Below are 24701 nucleotides of genomic sequence, written 5' to 3'. Positions count from 1 at the left end.
CTGGGCCAGGGCAGTGTTCAGTGATTGCCTGACACGTACACAACTGTCACTCCTGTGCATTGCTTTGGAGGGCTGGAGCAAGACGGTTCTGGAAACATCACTAGAGGGTTCAAGGCCATTCAGTATGCAGCATCACCTTCAGGGAAAGCTTGGCAGCGCCATGCCCTTCGCGCCTCTCCATCACCATGTCCCACCGAGGGAAGGGACAGAGACAGCTGCCTGTGGTCTCCTGTCTTCTCCTGGGGGGAGGCACCCTGAGCTCAGGAGTAAAAGGGATAGTTGCCTTGTTCTGTTCCTCTGAAAGGAGGGAGCATGTGGGGTGGGACTAGCCCTGTAGGTGTCCAGCATCTTGTAGTATGACCTGTTGTGAGGTTGTGGTCCCCCTGGCCTTTCAGACCTTGTCCAGTGGAGTTGTATCCTGTGACGTGAGACCAATTTGGTCTGCTATAGAATAGCTTCGTTGTCTCCAGGCACACACTGGGGATGCTGGAGCTTTCTGCGGGGAGGGGGAAGTCTTCACCTAGTGGGAACCAGATTGTGAAGGTTGGAAAGAGACACTTGAGTGGCTGTGCTGGATCCCACCCACATGTGGCTCCGTTTAAAGCGAGGAGCGCATCATCGTGTATGAACTCAGCCGTTAGCAGCTGAACTGAGGGTCAGTGGTGTTGCAAGCCCAGGCAGGGCAGATGAGAGTTGGCGCTACTGCCTTTACATGCCATTTGCTAGTGACTTAGATAAAGGGACGACATGAGCCTGGAAAAGGAAGGGTGTGTAAAACTGTCCCCACAAGGGAACAAGTGGATGTTATGGGAGTTTGGAGCTGTGAGGATATCCTTGGGTTGGGGCTGGAGGGGTGAGGAAAGTAGTCCAGAAGAGGGTAGATAGTGCTTAAATGGGGGAGTTCTCTGGCTGTAGTGTCCAGGAGGAGCTAAGGCTGGGATGCAGGGGGGGGGGGGTGTCTCTTACTTTTCCAGGTGAGAGGAAGCTAGAACAGCTGTGAGCTAGTACCAGCCAGGCAGGCACCTCTCCTGTCTCTGGTGTCCATAGTGACCATCAAGGGCTTAGAACCTGGTGTCTTGCATCTGAGGGCCCTCAGGTACCCAAGGGTATTGTGGTCCTCTTTATTGGCAGGTTGAGAAGCACTCCAAGGAAAATGGAAACTGCTGTTGGGCATGGTGTGGGTGAGTGGGTGCCTGGCATCGCAGCACTTGGAAGGTAGAATCAGGAGGATTGAGAATTACGGGCCAACTTGGGCTACATTGGAAGACTGAGGATTGGGGGTATAGCTGAGTGGTAAGAGTGCTTATCCAGCAGGCACAGGGACCTACGGGCAATCTCAAGCAAACCAAGAGAGGAAGAGATGGGTAGATACGGGAGAGGGTTCTGCAAGCCTCAGCCTGTGAATACAGTGTTTAGAGCATTGCCTTTGGGTGACCTGAAGCTACTGAGCCACCCTGAGGACCAATGGAGGAGCTTTGAGGATTTATCCCAGCTGAACGTCACCCCAAGCCCCAGCCTATCTCCTTAGATCACAAGGCAAATGCTCCTATGTGTGCATCAGAAAGAGTGGGTTGGCTCCCCCCGGGTTGAAGGCAGGACCAAGGGCTGCTGTAGGGATGTGGCTGTGTCTGGGATTCAGTGTGGCATGCACGCCTCTTATAGACTCATCCCCCTTATCCTGGCCCCCACTAGTTGGCACACTCCTTTCTCTTTTCCCCCAGCCAAGCCCATTTGGAACAAAATTCTTTCACTTGCCAGAGAAAAAAGAAAAAAAACCCAAGTTCTAAACTTTTCATTAGGTAGTTGGGATAAAAAGCCTTCTGGGGTAGGCGGATTAAACCTCGCAGCTCTCTCCCTGGCTATTAGAAGCTAATTGAGCACCTAGAGCTCATTGGCACTGAGTTCTGCTGGCGTAATTATGCAAGGCCACAGTCATTTGAGTAACAAGGTAACTCCAGGTAAAGAGAGAATGCCTGAAACTTTTGATTTGCTGGAGTCTTCCTCAGCTGCTTTCTTTAAATGAGCTCTGGACAGACAAAAGCCTGGAGGTGAGACTTTGGGGACAAGCTGTTGTCCTGGGTGATTACTGCCTCCCTAGCCGGAGTCTTCCCATGGAAACAGCCCAGTATGTCTGGTAGAGCCCTGCTGTGAGCTGGTTTGGTCTTGATTGAGGTTTGGGGTCTGGAGTCACACGTTATGGAATGGAGGATGCAGAGGAGCAGGTGGAAGCTGGAGGGTTGCCCCAGGAGTAAGAAGGCTGAATGAGGAACAAGGAGACTCCGAGGGCAGTGTCTTCCACAGGCATGGAGGGCAGGGGCCTGACCCAGGTGATAAGGGAGACTCATAGTCTCTGTCTGTCTGCCTCGAGGTCTGTCCAGTGTGGGTGGGCAAGGTGTGAATCTAAAACACCGGGACTAACTAGGCATTTAACAATGACCAGATACTGTAGGCTTATTTATGGTGACGTTTTCTCTGCCACAACATCTTTCCACTGAACTCCTCTCTACCCCAAATCATAATCAGGAGGTATGAGTGGGGGCTGCTTCCCTCAGGGCTTGGGCTTAGTAGGTGCCAACTGGACCTTGAGTGTGTTTTGGAAGGAGCTCCAGGGCATGGCCAAACGGATCATGTCCTCTGGGTGGCCCTGCCTGGCCTCTGGCCTGCCACCCATCAGCATTGAATCATGCCCCTAGGAGGACAGCATGTAACTTGGCTTCCCAATATAGCCCCTGCCCCGCAAGGTGACAGGAAGAGTCATTGTCACTCAGGCACTCCATCTTCCTGACACCACGTGGCTGACCTGGCTTTCTTCCCTCGCTTCTCAGCCTTGCCCAGCCTTGAGTTCTGCTCCAGGGGCCTCTGTGGAGCTGGGTTTATTTTAGTTTTTAAGCGTCCCATCTCCTGGTGCTGTTTTCTAGCCCCTGCCTTCAGTCTCCAGCCTGGACTGGATCGTTCACACCGTCCCCACAATAATAAGTTTGTCACAGCCAGAGCCGAATGGAGGCAGAAATGTGGTGTTTGGTTAAATTGTAAAATTAGCTAGGGGAGTTAATGAGGCATTTCTGCCTCTGCTTTTCAAAAAGCAGGGATCTTACGGAGGTGCTTCAGGTACCTTGCCTAAGAAGGAGAAGGGGTGGGGGTGGGGTCCAGGCAAGGTGGCACATGCTTATAATCCCAGCACTCGGACGTTGAGACAGGAGGATTGCCACGAGTTTGAGGCCAGCCTAGACTGCATAATGAGTATCAAGTTTGCCAGGACTACCTAGCAACGAGACTGTGTCTTAACAACAACAACAACAAATAAAGAGGGAAGGAGGGGAAGGAGCCGGTCAGACTTGCCTAAGACCTGTTTTGAGTCCATATTCCTGTGTCCATTTTACGGACGATGCCATGCTTATCACCTGTCTGAGCCTTCCCAGCTACCACTTCTCCGCCTTGAAGTTCACGCGGCGGCGCTGCCTGCCCGTTCGCAAACGCTGACCCTCGCGCTCCGGAAGTCACAGTCTCGGAGGTGCGTGCAGAGGCTCTGCCAACAGTCTATTTTCTGCGCACACCAAATTTGCAGGGCCTCTAATTACACCAAACAAACCGTTCTGTTTTCAAGCAGCAATTCGATGTCATTTCAGTTGTCAGGAGCACTTTAATAGCAAGCGCTACGGCCTTCATCGTGGACAGAGTCCCCTGCACCCCCTGGACCTTTTGTGTAGAGTGAACCAGAGACAGCCAGCCAGCCGGTCGTGTTTTCCCCCAGCCGGGGAGATGGGCATTCATGGTGACAGGCAATATTTTTGTTTTGAGAAGTGTGGCGCCTTGAGCCTTCTGAATCTTGAGCCTGAAGCCGGCAGTGCTGGGATTGTAATGTAACACCTCAATTATGGTGCAGGGGGTCAGGGAGCCAGGCTCTGCAACCCACAAGGTTCCTTAGATCCGTGGCTGGAACCACAATTAAGGTTTCAGAAACACCAAAGGCAAGCCAATGAGTGTCGTTTTTAACCAGTTTGAACATTTTACTACTTCCGAACATCAGAAGCACCCGGGCTGGAGAGCTCACTTCTTGTCCTCAATAAAGCGATTAAGCTGAATGGGTGCTGGGGAGTATTATTAGGCTGAGAAGGGCTAAAAATAGGCCCGCTCTGTTTTCTGAAAGCCACAGCAGGCCTGGAGAGGCTGGCAGCCTTGAGGTGCCACTGAGGGGGTCGGAGGAAGGGAGAGGGATCGTGTCAGGCCCTTGGGCGCGGGGTCTGAGACGGGGTGGTGGGAGTAGATGCAAGGAAATCAGGGGGAGGGACTTCTCAGCTGTCATCAAAAGTGGCATCACAACAGATAAGGTGGCTTTGTTGCTTCTCTGTGTATTTGAAGAGTCTTCCAGGAGAGAGGAGGTGGGGAGAGAGAATGAAGGTATTAATTCTAAATGATTAGCAGGTCCAGATTTTAGGATGGATTCCTGGGCCTAATTTTTACCTACTTAGTCCTTACCCTGTTGTAACCTTCTGCTGTTCTAGGTAAAGAGGTTCAGTTAGGGCAGTGAGCAAATGGGAGTGTTTTCAGAGGGATACTCAGAGGAAGTTGGTGGGAGGGGGGCAAGAGGAAGGATGCTCTCAGCAAAGCCTTAATGTACCAAGGATGCCCAGGAGGAGTAAAACGAAAGGACTTTTGGGTAGCTGAAGGTCAGCCAAGAAAAGCATGTCTGTCTTAGTCTTTTGAGAGTGCTATCATTTGTTACCGTGAGAGTCCATTTCTCTACTTTGAGTGAATACTGTTGTTTCTTGTGACAGGGCATTTTGCTTTCAGAGGAGACAGCCTAGCCTGGCCACCTGGAAGAGCTGAGTATTGCTTCCTGGTGGCATTTCTAGATGAGAAGCAAGCCCCATCTTTGGGAGCTTGTATAGTTCACACTCAAGGGAATGATGCAGAATTGGCCTGCTGAGCCCTGGCAAATGGCTTCTCTATACATGCTGTAGTGGTCACACTTGTTACAGTGTTTGAAGTCCTCAGAAAGGCTGTCTTGTCATTGAAATAACATTACTACATAATGGAAATTTAACGCACATGCGTGTGCGTGCGCACACACACACACACACACACACACACAGAGTTGCGAGTGGCATTGAAGAGAGGTGGCAGAGTAGGGAGAGAATGGGGGATTCTAGAAATCGAGGAGAGGAGAGAATTACCTGTATGACAATCCCAAAGAGATCTACACATTTTGAAAAGACTGGGCATTCTCCTTGGTGAGAAAAGAAGGAACTGCCTGAAGGAAAGGGGGATCAGAATGCTCTTGATGGAGGGAGGCTTCCCACCCCCAGAAGACCAACCCAAACTCAGTAGGAGTGTCATGGGGTGATAAGACCATGGCAATGGCAAGCACAGGCTTGAAGTTTGATAGGGTAGGCACAACCCCAATCCTGGCACGGCACCTTGGTAGTAACTCTGTTTTGCCCCCCCCTCTCTCTCTCTCACACACACACACACACACACACACACACACACACACACACACACACACACATTCTCTCTTGACAGGGTTTCACTATATAGACCAGGCTGGCCTCAAACACACAGAGGATCTTCAAATGCCTCTCCCTCCAATACTGTACCACTAACAATAAGAGGAACCCAGTGCCACAGCACTGTAGAACTTCCCCAGGCTTGATCATTAGCCTTGGTCCCCATCAGTATAATGTGTGTAGAAGGAAGTCTCTTCCTTCACAGCCATCATAGTAGGAGACATTTGTGGGCTCTTGTACTACTCACTGTGGTGCTTTGATTGCCCAGTCATGCAAGTTGCTAGAGGGGAAGTGGGGCCAGTGACTGCAGGTCAAGTAAGACCCTTCAAATCATTACTTTTAGATTTGAGGATGGTGTGTGTGTGTGTATGTGTGTGTGTGTGTGTGTGTGTGTGTGTGTGTGTGATCGATTTACCATCAGACTTGGATTTTCTTTGAAATAATTCAACGGCAATGGATGTGCATGTTACCTTCAGGGTGGCTGGTAGACGATAATGATGCTGTTAAAAATTGCCCGTGAGTGACCATGAGAATGGACTGGAGAGGCACCTTGCCCTTGACCTCCCAGACCTGGTCTGACCTTGTAACTGTTGCTTTGTACTGGGATCCCCTGAGAGGCACCCTGCCTAGCGGCACCTGTCTTGCCCTAACTTCTGCTGAATGAAGAATTATCAGAGTGAACGACTTTTCTCCTTTCTCTTTCTTGTCACTTTTCTGGGGGTGGAAAACATATCCTAATTGTTATAATGTGTCCATTTCGTACACTTGTTTATTTTGTGCATCTCATATATTAACACTTTGAGGAATCTAATGGCAGATATATTGATGTTGAGGACATCTAACATTTATTGTATAGTTACTGTATGCATGTGTGTTGGATAAAGACTTTACATGTATAATTTAAGTTATCCGTCGCTTAATCACTCGGGAAACAACGCATTCATTCAGGGAGATGGCAAGGAGTGGTAGAATTAAGACTTGAACTTAGGTTTCTTTGATCCTAGAATGCATGTTTTAATGACATGACTCTTCATCTTTCCACTGTGTGTGTGGTGGGGGGCTATGTTTCTAAGCCTCATACAGGGTCTTATGTAGCTAAAGTCAGCCTTGAACTCCTGATCATCTTGTCTCTACTTCCAAAGTGCTGAGATTATGGCGTGCACCATCAGGCCAGACTCTAGTGCTAAGAGCTGTGGCAGAAGTTCTTTCAAAGCCTTTCTGGTTCCAGTGGGAAGAATTCAGAACAGAGTGTTGTTCTTCCTATGGGACCCGGGATAGAGACTATAGGATTCCTGTGAAATCTGAGGCCACTGGGCACCATGCTGCTCATCCAACTGCTGTAGTACATGAGTGTTGTTCTCTCAGATCTAGCAATGCCTTGCTGTTACCCCCAACCCATCCCAAGGTCTCCTCACCTTGTGCAGAGTGGACCCTGAGCCATACACAAGGTACCAGCCTTTTCCCAAGTCAACAGTTGGACCTACACATGGCCACCCTCGGCTCACACGACACCTCCCGTGCCCATACATCTCTGGCTTTCTGCACCTTCCCTTTGATCTGGAACACTGCATCCCTGGCATCTCTGCCTCCTGTTCTACAGTGAGTGAGGCCAGTGTCCCCAACCCAGTGACAGCTGTAGCTCCTTAGAGCTACATCCTGGGCCACCCCTGAGACCGCCGGGCTTCCATTCAGTGGCATCTGCCCACCTGTTCCCCTTTTCCTGTCCTGTGTCCCTTAACAGGAACTGATCCTTTCCAGTGTTTCATTTTGTCGATAAAGGAGAAAAAACTAGAGCTAGGGAGAGCCACAGAGGGCCTGAGGCTGCAGGCAGCTCTCTCCGGGAGCACACAGCTCCTTGAGGGAAGGAACACGCAGTGCTGGCCTTTGGAACTGGCAGCCAGTGTGCTGTTCTCTGTCTGATAAGAGGTACTGTAAATAAAACTGTACACCGTGGCCTGTTGTAAAATGCCCAAGTCTGTACTCATTGTTCTGACAGCTTATGCTTTTTTTGGGGCTGCTGTTTTGGTACACTCTGTACTTCCTTATGTAAGCAGGCATGCATATCTCATCAGAACATTCAAGATGTTTATTTTAAAATCGCGAGGAATTAAAAAAAAAAAAAAAGGACATACCACTCAACATCAGATGCTGGCAAGGCACTAGGTGTCCCCGCCCCCCCCCCAGCAGTTCCTTTTTTTTTTATTATTATTAGCTTGGGGGTTGGGGAGGCTTTGAAGAGGGAGGGATCTTTGATTTTTCCCCCTCTCTTTTGGCTTCTGCCTTGCTTTCCTAGAGAGACATCCCTCTGCATCCGATTGTGTGTCGTTTCTTTTATTAATTTCTATATGCCTAGGACCCCCATCCCTACTCCCAGTCCCATTTCTGGTTAGGAAGACAAGGGAGGAGCTTCTGTACTTTGTCAAGAAGACTAGGCCAGAGGAGAAGGCCACTGTGGGGGGGCGGTGTCATGGCTCCCACTGGGCCTCGGCTCTGTTGTCATTGGAATCCTGACATTTAGATACAGCTTTATGTTTTGGCTAGTGTCTCTGGCTGGTTTTGGTTTGAGTTCTGTGAGCCAGGGAGTTGGGGGGTGAGATCCCCCGACCCTTGCTGGAACCGTAGATGAGTTCCGGCCTCAGCCAGGCTGCAGTATCTGCATCTTTTCTTCTCACTGAACCTTTACCTGATTGCATCCATCTGCAGGTGGCCTCTGTCTAACCTATGGATAGCACCAGGAAGTCAGGGCACAGTGGGAGAAAGTGACTCTGTTCAAGCAACTCTCTGTACCTCAGTGTGAGACTGAGAGCTTCCTCGGGCTCTGGGATGGGAGGGTCCCTGGGAATCTGGCAGGAGCAAGGATGTCTGTCTGTCTGTCTCCAACAATCAGGCTTATTGACCCTCAGATAAACTTAGAGGTGAGGGTGTCCCACAAAAAAAATGATGGCCGGCCAGTGTTATGTCCATCCTGGCTTCCTGAGGGAAGCCTGCCTGGAGATGGGAGGCTCACAGTATACTCAAGAGAAGGGGGTTGCTGCTATGGGGTACAGAGGTGGTCAAGAGGAATGGGACACTTTTCTAACCTCTTCTCCTTTTCCTGTGAGCTTCCTGAGCCCCCGAGAGAAAGCACATCCTGTAGTTTCTACAAAGGGGCGATAGAGAACCCCGAAGGTGTAGACAGGACTCTGCTACCTCCCCAGGCAACAGCGTGGCAGCGCTCTGAATGCCCACTGTTTCCTTCCCAGGCCAGTTTTATATACCAGTCTACTCCCATAGAGCATCCAGTGTGCTGGGGAAGACGGGACAGAACCTGGAAGCAGGCTCATTGCAGGGGGCTCGTCCCCAGAAGATTTAAGATCTGGGTAACTGAATTGTTGTTGATGCTGACATATTGGTCCTATGGCAGGTTTTTCGGTTCCCCTCAACCAAACAATCACTCATTTTTAAATCAACAGGATGAGGGAGGTGTGTGTGTGTGTGTGTGTGTGTGTGTGTGTGTGTGTGTGTGTGTGTGTGTGGTTTTGAAATATGTCTTTACAAATGTGAGACTCACTTTATACAAGATAAATGGCCCTCAAATAACAGTGCATCGAATCTCAGTAAAATCAATCATACTTTAATTGCACAAAGGCAGTGTTTTAAAGGAATACTGGGTGGCAATGATGGGGGAGCTACTATTTACTGGCCCTCTATCTCCACCCACAATCAGGAGGCTGTCACTTGACTCACTTGTTAGCTCTCTGGGGGACCTACTCTCCCAGATCCCATTTTACAGATGAGATGGCATACTCATGGTTAGATACCGCCTGAGTCTCAGAGCTAGTGAGTTCCTCTGCTAAGATCTGGACTACTCTGTTGGACCCAGCTCCTAAGCCCTTAACCACAACGCAGCCACCTTGGGTGGCATTAATAACATCAGTGATTTCCCAGCAACAAAGAGTTTCATATTGATTAATATTTGGTGCTGACTCAAAGAAACAACAGAGGGGTCAGTGAGATGGCACACTGGATAAAGGGACTTGCCACCAAACCTGAGGACCTGAGTTCTATCCCTGGGACCCACATGGGGGAAGGAGAGAACTGCCTCCACATTCCTGCCGGAGCATGCCCCACCTCACATAAATAAATTAAAATGTAGCCGGGTGGTGGTGGCGCACGCCTTTAATCCCAGCACTCGGGAGGCAGAGGCAGGCGGATCTCTGTGAGTTCGAGGCCAGCCTGGGCTACCAAGTGAGTCCCAGAAAAGGCGCAAAGCTACACAGAGAAACCCTGTCTCGAAAAACAAAAAACAAAAAACAAACAAAAAAAAAATGTAAAGAGTATTAGACAGATAATGGCCAATCCCATTTTATAGCCAGGGAGCCATAGGTTCATTGAGGTGGGAGGACTTAGTCTTGTGTGATATCTACAGCCTCAAGTGTCTGACTCGGGCCTGGGTCCCAGTTCTCCTTGGTTCGCTGTGATTAGTAGAAAGGATTGGATGGGGCCAGCTCCCCATCCTTCCTATTCCGCCCCTCTTCTGTTTATCATCTCTGTCTCCAAGTGGTCCCTTTCTCAACTCTCTCACTGATCCCCTTTCCCTTTCTGTTCCCCGGCTGCCCCCCCCCCCCCCCCCCCCCCCCCGGCTCCTTGTTCTTGCTTTGCCAAGAGGCTATTCCATGACAGTGGTCTTGTTTCTTCCTGACTCCTCTCCTCCATTTTCCCCACAAAGATGCCAACTCATCTGAGGCTGCTGTTCTGATGCCCCTCCTAAAACAGCAGCCCTGCCCTTTATCCCTCCTCGCCCAGCTTGTCTCTATCATGCACTACTACCCGGCTTGTTTTTCTTTTGGTTTAAAAAAAAAAAAAAACAACTGCATTTACATCTTGATTATAGGCTCCATGAGGACACTGTCCTCACCTTCTGGCTTTATTGGTGGGTACCATGAAACCGCCTCATGCGGGAAGGATCTGACAATCACAACCCTCTTGGAGCTGGGTCCCTGGAATTTTTATGTCTCTGTGATGACCCCCAGGACATTTTGTGTGGGTAACTGTTGCTGCTAGGTCCATATACACCCACCCTCTTTCAGCTCTCATGGCCACCTTTGACACCTTCCCCCCCAGCCTTCCCATGGATGCTTTCTACATGTATCACAGCTGGATGATGTCACTGTATTGCACTTCAGGAATAGCCGTGTGCTTTATACCCATTTGGATGCAAACCTGACTTCATACCGAAGGCGGCAGTGAACAACATATGCACAGTAAACAGGCAGAGACTGTCTTATTGATTAACAGATGAGGCCTCTATTATCGATCAAAGCTTGGCGAGGGAATTTATCACTTTTAATTTCAGGGCTGCCAAATATTTCTGCCTCTGAGCCAGCCATTGCAGAGACAATTTAATGCACAGCCTTCTTGGGAGAGGGGATTTCATCTGGTGTCTGCCCCGCTCTTAGTTCCTCGCCCTGCGGAGTCTGAGGATGCGAGTGTCTGCGCAGGCGTGGAAGGAATACTTGGGCTTCGTGAATGGGAGCCAGCACTGGGAGCGGTCCTCTGTGGTATCCAAGTGGAACATGGAGGCTGACCCCCGAGTCCTTGGGGGAGAGGGACTTTTCACACACTGAGCTTAATATCGTGACTTCAGCAAGTGTAGAGTGAAGTGACATTGAAGGCCACCAGAAGTGGTCAGGCTGGGACTGAGGAAACAGTCCTTTAGTAGATGGTGTGTGCTGGTCTGTTTTTATCTTCCTCTGAACCCCGGGTGATGGTGCACGGTTGCTCTTCATTTCCTCCCTCCCCCCCCCCCCTTTCTCTGCTCATCTGCCATGAAAGTGAGCCGCTACTCACAGCCCCATTGATGGCTGTTTCTAAGAACCTCTCCACACCACATCCCTTTGAAGCTCACAGCTCTATTGGGTTCCTAACTTGATTGCGATTACAGGGCTCCAAAGCAATGGCCGAGCCCATGAGGTGCCTGCCCCTCCCAGTGTTCTTTGGGGAACTGTGAGAACAGATAGAACCAAAGAGAATCAGATCCCTCGCAAATCCACCGAAAATCATTGATGGTTAATGATTCAGGCCGAGGGGAAGTTGCTCATTGTGAGGGAGCTGGAATTGCATCCAGCCAAGCTCCCCCATCCTGACCCTCTCTGCTTTTTGAAGCATGTCCTGTGTGCCCCCTCCCCTGAACGTGGATGAAAGTGGTCCTAGCTGTCACCTCCAAACACACAGACACTGTTTTGCCACTGTCCCTGTAGAATTTTTCTTGGCTTCATTTTCAAAGCTCTGTAAGCCATGGCCAGGTGCTTGGCCTGAGGATATCCTGTGGCCTTCAGGGACCCCCAGAGGTTGTCCTAGGCTTCCTCGTGCCTTTAGGTGAAACTCAGCCACAGTCACCCGAGGCAGATGACTCTAATTATTTTGAAGTCTCTTCAGGAAAAGCAATTTCATATCTGCCCTGGGGTGCTTTCTCTCGCATTTAGTCAGCCAACTCCTGTGCTGAACACATACTAGGGTAGGTATAGCCTGTTCATCACTGGAAATATAGGTGTCAATGAGACTGGGGTTGTCATGCTCTGCAGTCCTTATACTCTTCATTGACAAAAACTGTCCTTTGGTGTTTAAGTCTTTGTATTTTGATCTGTATTCCTTGAGGCATGGATTTTCAAACTTTTTTTTTTGAGGCAAGGTCTTTGTAGCCCAGGCTGACCTGGAACCCACCAGGTAGCCTAGGCTGGTCTTGAACTTGTGATCCTTATGTTTCATTTTCCTGGGTGCTGGGCTTGTAGATGTGCACAATCATGTCCATCCTCAAAATTTTTTTTAAAACAAATACTGGACTGATTTTTGCAATCTGACATGAAGGCCTGATACATCAAATGGGTAACTGGATTTGGTCTTGTTGAGTTGTTAGAAGGGAGAGGGGAGCTTGCCTAGTTATCCATAAGGCATCTTTGCAGATGGAAGCCCGAAAAAGCTGAAAATAAGGAGGATTAAGAGTTCTGAAGTCAGGCTGTTGATATTTACATCTGTGTCTACCCTCTGTTCTGTGTGACAGCTGGCACATCCGTAACCTCTCTGAGCTTGTGGTTATCCATCTGCTGAATGGAGGGTGGTAGGGGTGTGTACTCCAAATGGTATTGTTAGGACTTGATGAAGTAATGCATGTTCAGCATTTAGCATTGTGCCTGACATAGAGTAAATCCGTGGGCAATCCTAGGTGGATTGAAAAGAGCAGTAGGGGCTACAAATATGCAAAAGACTTGTCTGGCGCTTCCCAGGCTGTAAGGTAAGACCCTCAGGCACACATAAGGAAGAGCTCAGACTCGTTGAATGGCACAGAGCAGGTTGGAAGGGGCAGAGCAGTGAGGACTGGAGGGCATGCCCTTGGTGCATGGTCTTGAACATGAAATGGCATGGAATAAATGAGACTCGTGCCTAAAGAAGATGCCAAGGGACAGTCTGGCTATGCAGTTGTGTGGCCCACTGGGTCAAGTTATGGAAAACCCAGAGGTGAAATGAAGGAATTGAGAACAAGTACAGAGACTGACACCATCTTCCCTAAAGACAGATGGAGAATTATATGGCCTTTAAAGGAGGATCAGACAACCTAAATCCAGCCTTGAGTGTTCCAGGCATGTTACTGCAAAGGTCAGGATAAGTGAGGATTTTCCCTTCACTACAGAGAGGTGCATAGTGAAGACATTTTGAAGAAAAAGCACCAGGACTTGAGACTGATGACCCTTAGATGAGATGCAGAAGACTCCTGAGCCAGTGGTATGATGGTGTCTTACACGGACATGGTGGCACTGTTGCTTCGAGCTTTGTAATTGTGGCTCATGCTGGCTGGCCCTAAGAATACTGATGGAAGTTAGGTTGTTGTAGGCTCCCACCAGGAGTTAGGCAGAGAACGCCGTAGGCAAGATGATAATGGTTTCTCAGAGAGTCAGGCTCACAGGATGTTGTGGCAAAAGAAAGATAAGTCACCTTGCCCAGCCGTAAGGGCACGGCTATCAAAGCAGAGGCCTCAGTGATGACCAGGGATTGAGGGTGTAAGGGATGCAGAGAGGCAGAGGAGGTGTAGAAGAATGGGCAGTAATGAGGAAGAAGGCAGCCCCTTCAGGGAGCCACGGCAGCCTACTCTGGCTGGAAGGGAGTGAGGTGTGGAAAATGAAGCATGAAAGACGGTACCCCAACAAGAGCTGTGTGCATCCTAGGAAAGGGTTTGGCCATAATCCTCACAATACTGGGAAATTTTGCAGGGATATTAAGTGGCCAGATACAAGGAATGGTTAGGGGGTCACCAATGAGTTAATTTTGTGCATACTGAGCCAGAGGGTGTGTAGATCTAGGTAGTGTGTACCCTTCTATGAGACACAAGGCAACAGTGATGTCTCTCCTTGTTGGTATCTTTCGCTCCTATCCATCCACCTAGCAGAGCCAGCCTTTCATCTTCATGAGACATCTTACCCAGACTCTCTCTTAGTTTGTCTTAGTCATGCTGATTTTAGTTCTTCTCTTCCAGGAGACCTGGGTGAGTGGTCACCTGTCCAAGGCAGATCTTGACTAGCTACTGGGGCTATGGATTATCTCCAAGTCACTTGTATCCCAGGCACTCCCCTAGTACCCAGGATGCTTCCCACCCTCTGGACTATGGTTCTAACGTTAGCCATTTCTTTCTTTCAGCCGGTGCCAAAGCCTTTGTGTGTGATCAGTGTGGTGCCCAGTTCTCAAAGGAGGATGCTCTGGAGACACACAGACAGACCCACACTGGTGAGTGTCCCTGACTCCATTCCCCAAACTACCCAGTATTATAGTACAAAGGAGATCCAGGGATTTGGTGACATTCTCATCCTGGCAAATAGTATCATCATGTCTAGGGTCTTTGTGGATGGTAATGGGCTTGTGTAGACAGACTCCTGTCCATGGGGCTGGCCAGTAGTTACAGATAGGAGAGTCCCCCATGAGAACAGCTGTTCAGAGTTAGGCCAAGATTCTGTCCGTAACAAGCCAGTGAGCCTCCATCTTCCCCAGGTGTCTTTGTGTGCTCTTGCTGGGGCCCTAAGGAGTCTGTGGTGTTGCCTAAGCATCCATTCCCCTAGCTAGTGGTCAGAAACCTCTTCACACTCTCCCTGGTGAAATTCAGAAATCCCGGTGTAGTCACGGTGTCTGATCCTCCCTGCTGTATCAGGTTGAGTCATCATCCCCAACACATCCATCTACACGCAGGGATGTATTTGAACAGTATTAACCGACAGAGATAGAGCTCTGCTGGATTCCACAGTGCTGACTGCACAGCATCAGCATCATCTCATCACCATGACTGACAGCCCTGTTGCCATCGTGGTTAGGGTTCACTCTGGTTGGTTGCTCACCATGTGCCAGGCACTATTCTCTTTGCTTTCCATGACTCCTGTTGACTCGTCTTTCAGGAACCCTGTAAGCTACTCTTTAAGTCACAAGTTAAGAAAAAGAGTCTTAAAAGAGGGCAGGTGCTTGCTGAAGTCAGGAGCAGGGACATGTGTGACAGTTCAGAGGTTGGACTGCCTGGGTTTCATGGTGACTGGGGCAGTTCCTAAATGGAACCGTGGATTAATTCCTTAACCTCTTCTCATTTGGGTTTCCCCATCACTTAGGAAAGTGGAGCAGTGACAGTATGGATCTGTCAAACAGTGCTTTGTGGGGATTAAATAAAATATTTTACCGGAAGGGCCTCACAGAGTGGCTCATAGTAAGTAGTTAATGAATAGTAGTTGATTGATACAATTTAACAGATATTTATTCCACTCCTGCAGTGTGTCCAGGCTGCTGGGGGCATTTAGGATACAGTAGCACGTGAGACTGACAATCCTGACTCTCATGGAACTGATGGTTGCAGGGACAGAGTTTGGGCCACAGCCTGTGATACAATGTCAAGTTAAAGTGGGTGCAGCCGAGGAAGAAAGTGGGATTTCAGATAAAATCGTCATGGAAGAAGGCTTTGAGAAGGTGACATCTGAGCAGAAGTCTGAAGTGAAGGGGGAGCTACTCAGATGCCCCTGGGAGGTGTGCCTGGGCAGAGAGAGGGACCAGCCCCTGGGAAGGTCTTGAGACCAGGTGGGGCCTCTTAAGTTCAGAAGAGCAGTGGGCAGAACAGAGAGCAGAGTGGCGGATGAGCATGGAAACAAGGCAGATCGCTCAACCAACGCTAGAATTTGGGCTTTGTTTTGGATTTGCTATGGGCCCTTCTGAGGGGCATGTTAGTTAGTTGTTTCATTTGGACACTGTGAAAAAAAAAGTCTAACAAAAGCAGCTTAAGACGATGGAAGGGTTGACTTTGGCTCACTGTATGAGGTTATGTGTCCGTCATGTCCCTCCTCAGTTAAACCTCTTTGGACACACCTTCTCAGACATGCCCTGAAGTGTGTCTCCCAGGTGATTGCAAATCCAGTCGTGTTGACACAGAAGATTAACTATCACCAGGGGAGGGGAGATGTTTGCAAATCACATGTTAAACTTATAGCTAGAAACAGAAAGAGCTCTTACAAGCTGAAAATGCAATACAGATAACCAAAACAGAAAATAAGTAAAGGGAGTGTCACATAACTCTAGAGACAGACATAGCCAAAGAGCACATAAAAGGATGCTCTATTCCATTAGCCACCAGGGAGATGCAGAACAAACCACAGTGAGATACCACTCACCCACCAGAATGTGACTCTCCAAAAAGAGAGATAGTTGCAAGTGCTGCTGAGGATGCTGAAAAACCAAAACCCCCATACGTTACCGGTGGGAAGGTAGAGGCAGGGCACAGCCACTTTGGAGAACCACCTGGAAGCTCTTAAGACGTTTAAACATAGAATCACCAGATGACAACAGTTTTACTTCTTCCTGTCTACCGAGAGGGATGAAAATGTGTGTCCATACAGAAACTTGAATGTGAATATCCATCGTGCCAGTCAAATGGAAGTAACCCAGTGTTAATCAATTAACTGACAAGCAAAACACTAGGTATACATGCGCAATGAATAGGGTTTGGTTGCAAAAAGGATTGAAGTATTGATAAGTGCTATAGCACGGCTAAAGCTTAAAAAACATTCATTGAAAGAAGCCAGACACAGAAGTCCATATGTTATGTGGCCTCCATTCATATGTAATGTCCAGAATGGGCAAATTTGTACAGACTTGGAGTACATTAACAGATGCCAGAGGCTGCAGATACTGGGAATACATAGGAATTGACAACTGAAGGATACAAAGTTTCTTTTGGGGGAGACAGACATGTTCTAGATTTGACTGTGATGATTACACAATATATTAAAATCCATTAAACTGTATACTTTTAAAGTAAAGGTAGATAGGTTGCATGTCATGTGCATCATAGTTTTTAAAGCTGAATGAATATGTATGTGCGTGCATATGTAATCTGTCATTGTCAGGAAAACTAACTGGTAATCTACATATGCCACCTCATGTATTTTCATAGATAGATAAATATAGATCTATAAATACATGTAGGTCTATCCACACACAAACTTGTATAGAGAAGGGGAAGATAATCCATTGGGGAGTCTTAGGGGAACTCTGGAGATTAATTCCAGGGCCCTGTGCTTGCTACGTGTGCACTCCAGCACCGGGCTACATCCCTAAGCTCCATTGAAGGACTTTGAGTGTTAGTAACCTGACCTGATTTATGTGTGTGGAAGAGCACTTGTGTTGGGAGTTGACCATAGAGAATGTCTCAGCTGTTAGCTGCTGTGTGAGACATCACTCCAGCAGCCCCTTAGAAAAACCAAGTGTTCTGAAGGTTGTTAGTTGGGCTCAGCTGGGCGGTTTTCACTTGAACCGTCTGGTGGCTGCCATTGGCACCACTGATAGCTGGGGTTGGCACCCTCTTAGTAGTCCACTGCGGTGTGTGTCACGGTGACTTCTCCACTCACATATCTGACTTAGAACTCCTCCCACATGGCCCGTCAGCAGTAGAGCAACCTCTGCCTGTTTCTACGGAAGACAATACCTCAGGCTAAAGGAGGCAGGAAGCGCGTGAAGCCGGCCTTATTACAAGCTGGGAGAACAACTAGAAACATCCAGCTTCACCTCTGCTCTGTTTTACTGTTTAAAATGGTCACAGGTCAGCCCCAGAGGTAAAGGATAGACACCTAGACTTCCCTTCTCAGTGGCGAACCTATGGGGAAATGGAAATCGGTGGCAGCCATCTTGGAAACAAGCAGCTGTGGTACCTAGAGGACCGAAGGAAGACTGGGTTGGTTGGGTTCTGGCACCATTTCCTTATTGCTAGACCACACAGACTCAGGAATCCCACGCTGGGAATTCTGACCTGGGGTGCCTGAGGGGAATCCAGCTTTGTCAGGTCCTTCAGGTCCTTCTAAGCCGGAGGGAGGCTGGGGAGGCAGAGTCCTGAGGGGAAGAAGCATCGGGTGGGTTGCTCTCAGACAGACCCAGGTGCTCACTGATTACCTGCTTTGTCTTTGGCATGTGTCTGGGGGATGGTAACAGCATGGCCATGTTCCAAGAACACTGGGGACCCAAGTGTGGCCTGTGAACTTCGCTTTCTCCCGGAGACCTTGTGACTTTCTGTCAACAGAGACTCTGTCTGAGAGAAGTCAGCAGCACTCTAGTGTCTGCTTGTGTGGCGATAAAGTGATGGCTGTTTAGTAAACCACATGTGACTTCTTCAGCAAAGATTGAGAAAACTAAGCTCTGGCAAGGGTGAAGAGTGGAAAATTGGGATGAAAGGCCAGGGTAGAAGCTGGGTGTAGGCTGTAGGAAAACTACCCCTGAAGAGCACCAGCTACCTACTAGGTCAGAGCAGGCACTCTGTGAGGCAGCCTGTGTCAGTCACTTCAGAGCATCTTCCTGATGTATGGCAGGGCTCCCTTATCACTGGTGGTAGTGCTTCCTGCCAAACTCTGCTGTACCCCTCAGGCTACCCTGATGTCAACAAAAGAACCTGTGAACTCCATTCACCATCTCTGTTTTAGAAAGGAGGCCTCGGGAGCCAGAGCTGGGGCTCAGTTGCTAGAGTGTTTACTGGCAGTGTGAATCCCTGGTTCCCATCCCCACCCAACACCGCCTACGTGGAACATGGTGGTATGTGCCTGTAATTCCAGCATCTCCAGAGGTGGAAGCAGGTGGGTCAGAAGTTCAAGATCATTTCCAGCTACTCACTAAATTTGAGGCCAGCCTGGAGTACATGAGCCCCCCCACACACGCACACACATGCATGCACTCACATGTATGCATGTACACACACATACATGCATGCACGTATTCACACACGAAGACCCAGAAGAAGGGTTCCAAGGGAATATTGAAAATAATACTGGCCAAGTGTGGTGGCACACACCTTTAATCCCAGCATGTCGGAGGCAGAGGTTGGCGGATCTCTGTGAGTTCAAGGCTAGCCAGGTCTACCTAGTGAGTCTAAAGACAGCTTAGAGAGAACTTGTTATTAATAATAATAATTAATATAATAAAAATAATTAATAATAATAGGAATTCATAGAGAGACCTTGTTATTAATAATAATAACAATAATGATGATGATAATGATACTACTACTACTACTACTAATAATAATAATAATAATAATGCCACTGGAGACAGACAAGCCAAGTGGGGTAGCAGATGTCACCAGAGAGCTCACAGGAGAATAGAGAAGAGATCTGAAGAGGAGAAAGAATGGAGGCCCTGGGTAGAGTAGAAATCTGCTGGTGTCACTTGGTACTTTTGATAACATCAGTCTGTCGCCTGTTCCAGCAGACCCCTTTTACAGATAAGAAGATGGAGACCTAGAAGGTACCCATCAGGAAGTCCAGAGATGAAACCTGACCCAACTCCAACCTCAGTGCTTTCCCGACAACTCTTCAGCTGCCCGTACTGTGACATGCCACACTGTGAGCCTGTGGCCTGAACAGGTCAGGGAGGATCTGTGCTGTCACTTAAATCGTGGCCCTGTCCTGGCGATCCTCATGACCCACTTAACTAAAGAATTCCCAACACTCCGATGCCCACATCCTCATCTCAGGGAAGGATATAATTTCCCTGATTCAGATTGGTCTAAGCATTCCCTGGCCAAGGGCTCCACGCGGGGAGGGAACAGCTAACACAGGCTACTGCATAGGATGCGAGATACAATGTCTTGCAGGTTATTATTGAGCCCCAAACTGAGTCTAGTAGAAAATAGCTGTAATTCCAGTGTCAGCTAAGCAGATGGTACCATCACCTCTCCCCCTTTTGACTCCACTTAGTCTGGATTTCTATCCTGGTGCACATGACACCCCCTCCCCGCACCCCCCACCCGCCATCCCTCCCCGAGATCTCCATGGGCTCAGGCTGGCGTTTCAGGGAGGCCATCCTTATGGCGGGGCTGGGCTTTGTTGTCACATTCTGGTTTTCTGTTTGGGTACAGCAAAGACTTTGAGGAGATAAACAGAGATCATTTTACACCTTTTATATTATGACAGATACATACTGCAAAACACTGCTGCTTCCAAAATGTTTGGGTTGCAGAGCAGCGAAGAATTAACAGCCAGGCAGCTCCCTAGAGGCTCGTACTTCATTTACACATCAGAAGTTTTTTTTCTTTTCTTTTTTTACCCTGTTCAGTCAAACCAGAGTGAGAAAACACATGCGTGTGTGCATACATTCATATGCACACCCAGGGCATCTCCTGGTTCAGTAGCAGGACCATCTTAAATTAATAAGTAGTTCTTTACGTCCAGATAAACTGATAAATACCGTTAATGGCTTAATTTATACTCCGGGTTTGAAATTTGACACACGGACACTATCTTGGCTGAAGAAACACAAGTGGTTTTGTGCCTGAGGTTTTAATGACCGATCCGTAATATAAATTGCTATATCACTGAGCAGAAATAGCCTCTCCTTGTCATTTGATCTGGAAACTTCTCCGGCCAGGCAGCAGTTAATAAATTTAAAAATAATTACCCTCTTTATTCAAAGTCAAACTAATTAGGAGTGGGTTTTACAAATCATAATGTTGTTCAGGCCACTGTACATTTCCTCTTGAGACTTCAACAGGCCTAGGGGTAACAGACAACACTGGATGGTGGCAGTAAGAGGGCAGAGGAGCTGTCTTGGCTGCGGGGCTCAAGGGGAGTGGTTGGGACAGTCTTCACCATGTCTCAGGGAGAAGGAAGGCCCTATCAGAGAGGAGCCCATGACGAGTCCCATGTTGGAACCTTCAGTTCTGGCCATCCATAGGGAACTCTGGGCAGCTGCCTATTTTGGTGTGAATATGGGAGAACTGGAGTCAAGGCTGGTCTGTGTGGCAGCCAGGCTGAGAGACAGTGTCAAGGAGCAGAAGGGGTAGAAACAGGTGTAAATGCTCAAGAGCATTGAGGGAGAATCAATATACTAGAAGCAGAAGGGTGGGTAGGATGACCTCTGGAAAAAATGACTCTCTTAGAAAGTGTGGGTCCTAGTGGAGTGGCTTAGGTTTACATAGCAAACTAGAGAGGAAAGGGACCCTCTGAACTACATGAGCCTTAAGTCTTAAGTGTAGAGTTCCGGGTACCAGTGCATGGTGGCCCAGAACTTGGGATCTGGTGTCACACAGTTTTAGCTTTGTCTATAAATTTTATCATTTTGGTTGGATTGTTTAACTTCTTTAAGTCAGTTTGCTCGCCACAGTAACAGAAACATGTGGTGCTTGGTCTGTCTGGGGTATCCTAAGGATCTGACCTGATAATCCACCGAAGCACTCAGCATTGGCCTTGCGTGAAGCATGCGTTCAGGGAATGGTAGTGGTGGATACCATTAGTGCGTCATCCAGGTCTTATTAGAGATGGAGAGCCCTCATCCCCTCACTAGGTAGGTGGAGAGAGGAGGGGCCATGTCCAGAGTGATGGTGATATGGAAACTACATCCAACTACTTTCCCAAATTGGGGGTCAGGACCTCTAGGATTCTACTTATGTCCTCCAGCCAAGACATCACCTCTAACATGTCTGTCAAGTCCTCAGTCACTACAGCCCTTCGCGTGCACTTGAGAGAAGTAAGAGCACAAGAGGTTCTCTACTCTGAACAAACTCATGTGGTGAATTTCATAGCTACGAAGAACCCAGAGCCTGGCATGTCTGATGCTTCCATTGTCCTGCCCTAGCTAAACAAGGCTGGACCAATGAAGAACTGGGGCCCCGATTAAGCAAGTGTTCCAGCCACAAGCAGTGCCAAGTGTGCCCCCATGACATCTTAGGGCAGGCCAGGGTAGTGCCATTGAGGACTCAGGACAAGAGTTTCCTGGTGAGACCTCACGTCTTCCATCACCAGACACCTAGATGTTCTGAATCTCCTGCCTTCTCATCCGACTTTCTACCCCTTCCTACCCTTTCTCCATAATGAGAGAGAGAAACACGGACAAAAGATGAGTAGAGATCATTCCTGGGGTTTGCCTCTGTGAGTTACATGGAACTAGACCATAAACTTGCCCCTGAAAAGTTTTAGTCTCTTCTCCTGCCACAGCCTGCTCCAGAAGACCCTCCATGTTGACAGTCTCATTTGCTGTCAATCAGAAGAGGTTATCCAGCTGTTTTTGTCCCATTATTCCTTCATTCACTCTCTGAGTTTTGGAGTGTCACACTGGGTATGCCAGCTCTGTGTGGATGTAACTCATAATGGTGAATAAAACTTGGTTCCTACCTTCCTGAAGGTCACAGTGCTGGAAAGACATGAGCGAGCAAGTTGAACTTGGCCTTAGATATGGACACTTGAAGAGCTGGCCTTCATGGGTACTTGGCAGATCTTCAGTACTAAGGCAGCATTATTCCTCCCTCATCTTTGGGGGAGAACACAGAGACCTAGGGGGTTGGGAAACACTAGTCCAGGACAGAGCTAGGATCGGTGTCTCATGGTTCTCCCATAGTCCCTTCTTTAAACATTATCTTCTCTTCCTGTGGGGTGTGGACATTGAATCTGATATGCATGCCAGAGACGTAAAGCCCATGTTTGGAAACGGCAGTCAGTTAAGAACAAAAAAATCCAAACTAGAATTAGGACTCACATGATTTCATTTTCTATCCAGGCTTCTCTCCTCTCTGACTACATGACAAGAACTTTTCTTTTGCTGGCCTAGGGGGAAAAAAATTGGCCTGGTGGCGGTGGTACATGCCTTTAAGCCCAGCACTCAGGAGGCAGAGTCAGGTGGATCTCTGTGAGTTCGAGGCCAGCCTGGTCTACAGAGCAAGATCCAGGACAGGCACCAAAACAACACAGAGAAACGCTGTCTCGGGAAAAAAAAAATTGTTTAGTTTCCACATTGCCGTGTGATAGGGAAGACACTCAACCAGACTCAAACGTTTAGACACTGCTTTTCATGGGCTTAAAACTGGCTTCAAGTGCCGGGCGGTGGTGGCGCATGCCTTTAATCCCAGCACTCGGGAGGCAGAGCCAGGCGGATCTCTGTGAGTTCGAGGCCAGCCTGGGCTACCAAGTGAGTTCCAGGACAGGCGCAAAGCTACACAGAGAAACCCTGTCTCGAAAAACCAAAAAAACAAAACAAAACAAAACAAAAAAAAAAAAAAAAAAAAACTGGCTTCAAGCAGGTCTCTCTCAATCCGGAGGCCCTGGATTGAGACACACCTGACAGCAAGGGCTGTGCTATGGACTCTACCTTTTCGCTTCCAACAGGGAATGGGCATTGGAGGACAGTTGCTCAAGGGACCCTTCCTGTTTTAGGGAAAAGGAGACTAGAAGGTTCTATCAGTTACTTTTCTCGTTGTGACCAAATAAATACCTAACAGGAAGCACCGTAGTGGCAGGAAGGGCTGATTCTGGCTCACAGTTTAAGGGTAAACAGTCCGTCAAGGTCAAGGCATGGTAGCAGGTAGCTTCATGTTGGCAGGAATGTATAGCTGGGACTCTTCCCTTCCTGGCATCTTGGTGAAATAGGAAGCAGAAATATGGGGAAGAGGTACTCACCTGCTTTTCACCTTCTCCTCCCCTTTGTTTTCAGTCTGAGACTCTAGCTCAGAGGCTGATGTTGCCCACATTCAGGGTGGATCTTCCTTCTTCAGCTGCTCCTCTTTCGAGATGCCATCACACACATACCCAGAGGTGTGTCTCCTGAGTTATTCCAAGTCCGTTCAAGTTGACAGTTGACATTAACCGTCCCAGAGGTGTATATGTGCCCAGCAGCTGTTGGACCCCTTGGGCGATGCAAACTACGTCTCCAGCTCTGTGTGTTGGCATCCTGCCTCCCTAGGTTTCACCTTGGATATGTCAGTGACACTCAAAAGAGAGCGAGGCATGCCCTTGACTGACCTTCAGGTGGGAGCAGCAGCCCTTGTTTGAAGGGCTCCTCATGGAAGCTGGCTCGGGGAGGAATGCAGGAATATGTAGAGGCAGAGTTAAGGGTTTAAAGGGTAAAACCAACATTCCTCCCCTCAGGGTCACTGCCAGCCAGCCTTGTCTATCTGCTGACCTGAGCCTGGCTAGGAGGATAGGTTGGACACTTAGAAGCCATGTCAGGGAGGCAGGATCCAGGCCTCAAGCTCTGTCTCTGTCTCCCAGGGCCCAGCCCCGGAGGAGACAGGAGAGAGAGGAGCGTGAGGATGATGAGAAAGAATCTTTATCTCCCTGATACTTCACATGAAATAAAAAAGGAAGAAAGGGCCTCAGGCCCCTGCCCAAGGTGGAAGGTAGTGGGGAGAGCAGGACAGTGAGTCATCAGACGGACAGGCAGACTCCATGCTGGTTGGCAGGACCTCACCATTGAAAGCATAATAGCATTTGACTTTTATAAATATCAGAGGTGATTCGTATAGCATTTCACATGCCGTGCCAAGGAATTTAACACGAGGAAGCTCAAACCCCAGAATGGCCACAGAACGTCATAGGCACTTTGGGAGGGAGGGTCATGTGCTGCTGTTTGTACAGTCAGCGCTCCAGCATAGATTTACTCTTGACCTAATTTCATGCTGTTACTATAAAGGCATGCTTGATGCCTAATATAGAGTTTTATTTTCCAAGCACAGATCTCTCAGCTCTGTGGAAGCTGCCTGCGGTAGAGTCGGGAGGGGCCACCCAGCTGTCACTTGCTGGTCTATACAAACTGCCTTTTGCCGTGTGTGCTCCCAGGGTCCCTCTGGCCACCTCCTGGAGGTACCCCCTATTAGCTGATTTTTAAACTAGCATTCATGCTCATTTTTTAGAGAAATTTTAGGCTTGAAGCAAAATTGCCTAAAAGGAATAG

The 24701-nt window shown here is 48.6% G+C and overlaps 1 protein-coding gene across 5 annotated transcripts in view; it reads left to right on the top strand.

Moving 5' to 3' along the window:
• Zbtb16 (zinc finger and BTB domain containing 16) overlaps positions 1-24701 on the top strand; it is a 187206-nt gene that overhangs the window by 106174 nt on the left and 56331 nt on the right. For all 5 annotated transcript variants that reach the window (XM_052759745.1, XM_052759753.1, XM_052759771.1 and 2 more), the window contains one exon: positions 14175-14261. In XM_052759745.1, the coding sequence (XP_052615705.1) occupies positions 14175-14261 (87 nt within the window). The remainder of the gene's footprint in view (positions 1-14174; positions 14262-24701) is intronic.

This window comes from Peromyscus californicus, unplaced genomic scaffold (assembly GCF_007827085.1).
Source record: "Peromyscus californicus insignis strain IS unplaced genomic scaffold, ASM782708v3 Scaffold_11__1_contigs__length_118956290, whole genome shotgun sequence".
Taxonomy (NCBI): Eukaryota; Metazoa; Chordata; class Mammalia; order Rodentia; family Cricetidae; genus Peromyscus; species Peromyscus californicus.
Note: the sequence above shows the minus strand (reverse complement) of the source record. Positions and strands in the feature narration are given on the sequence as shown.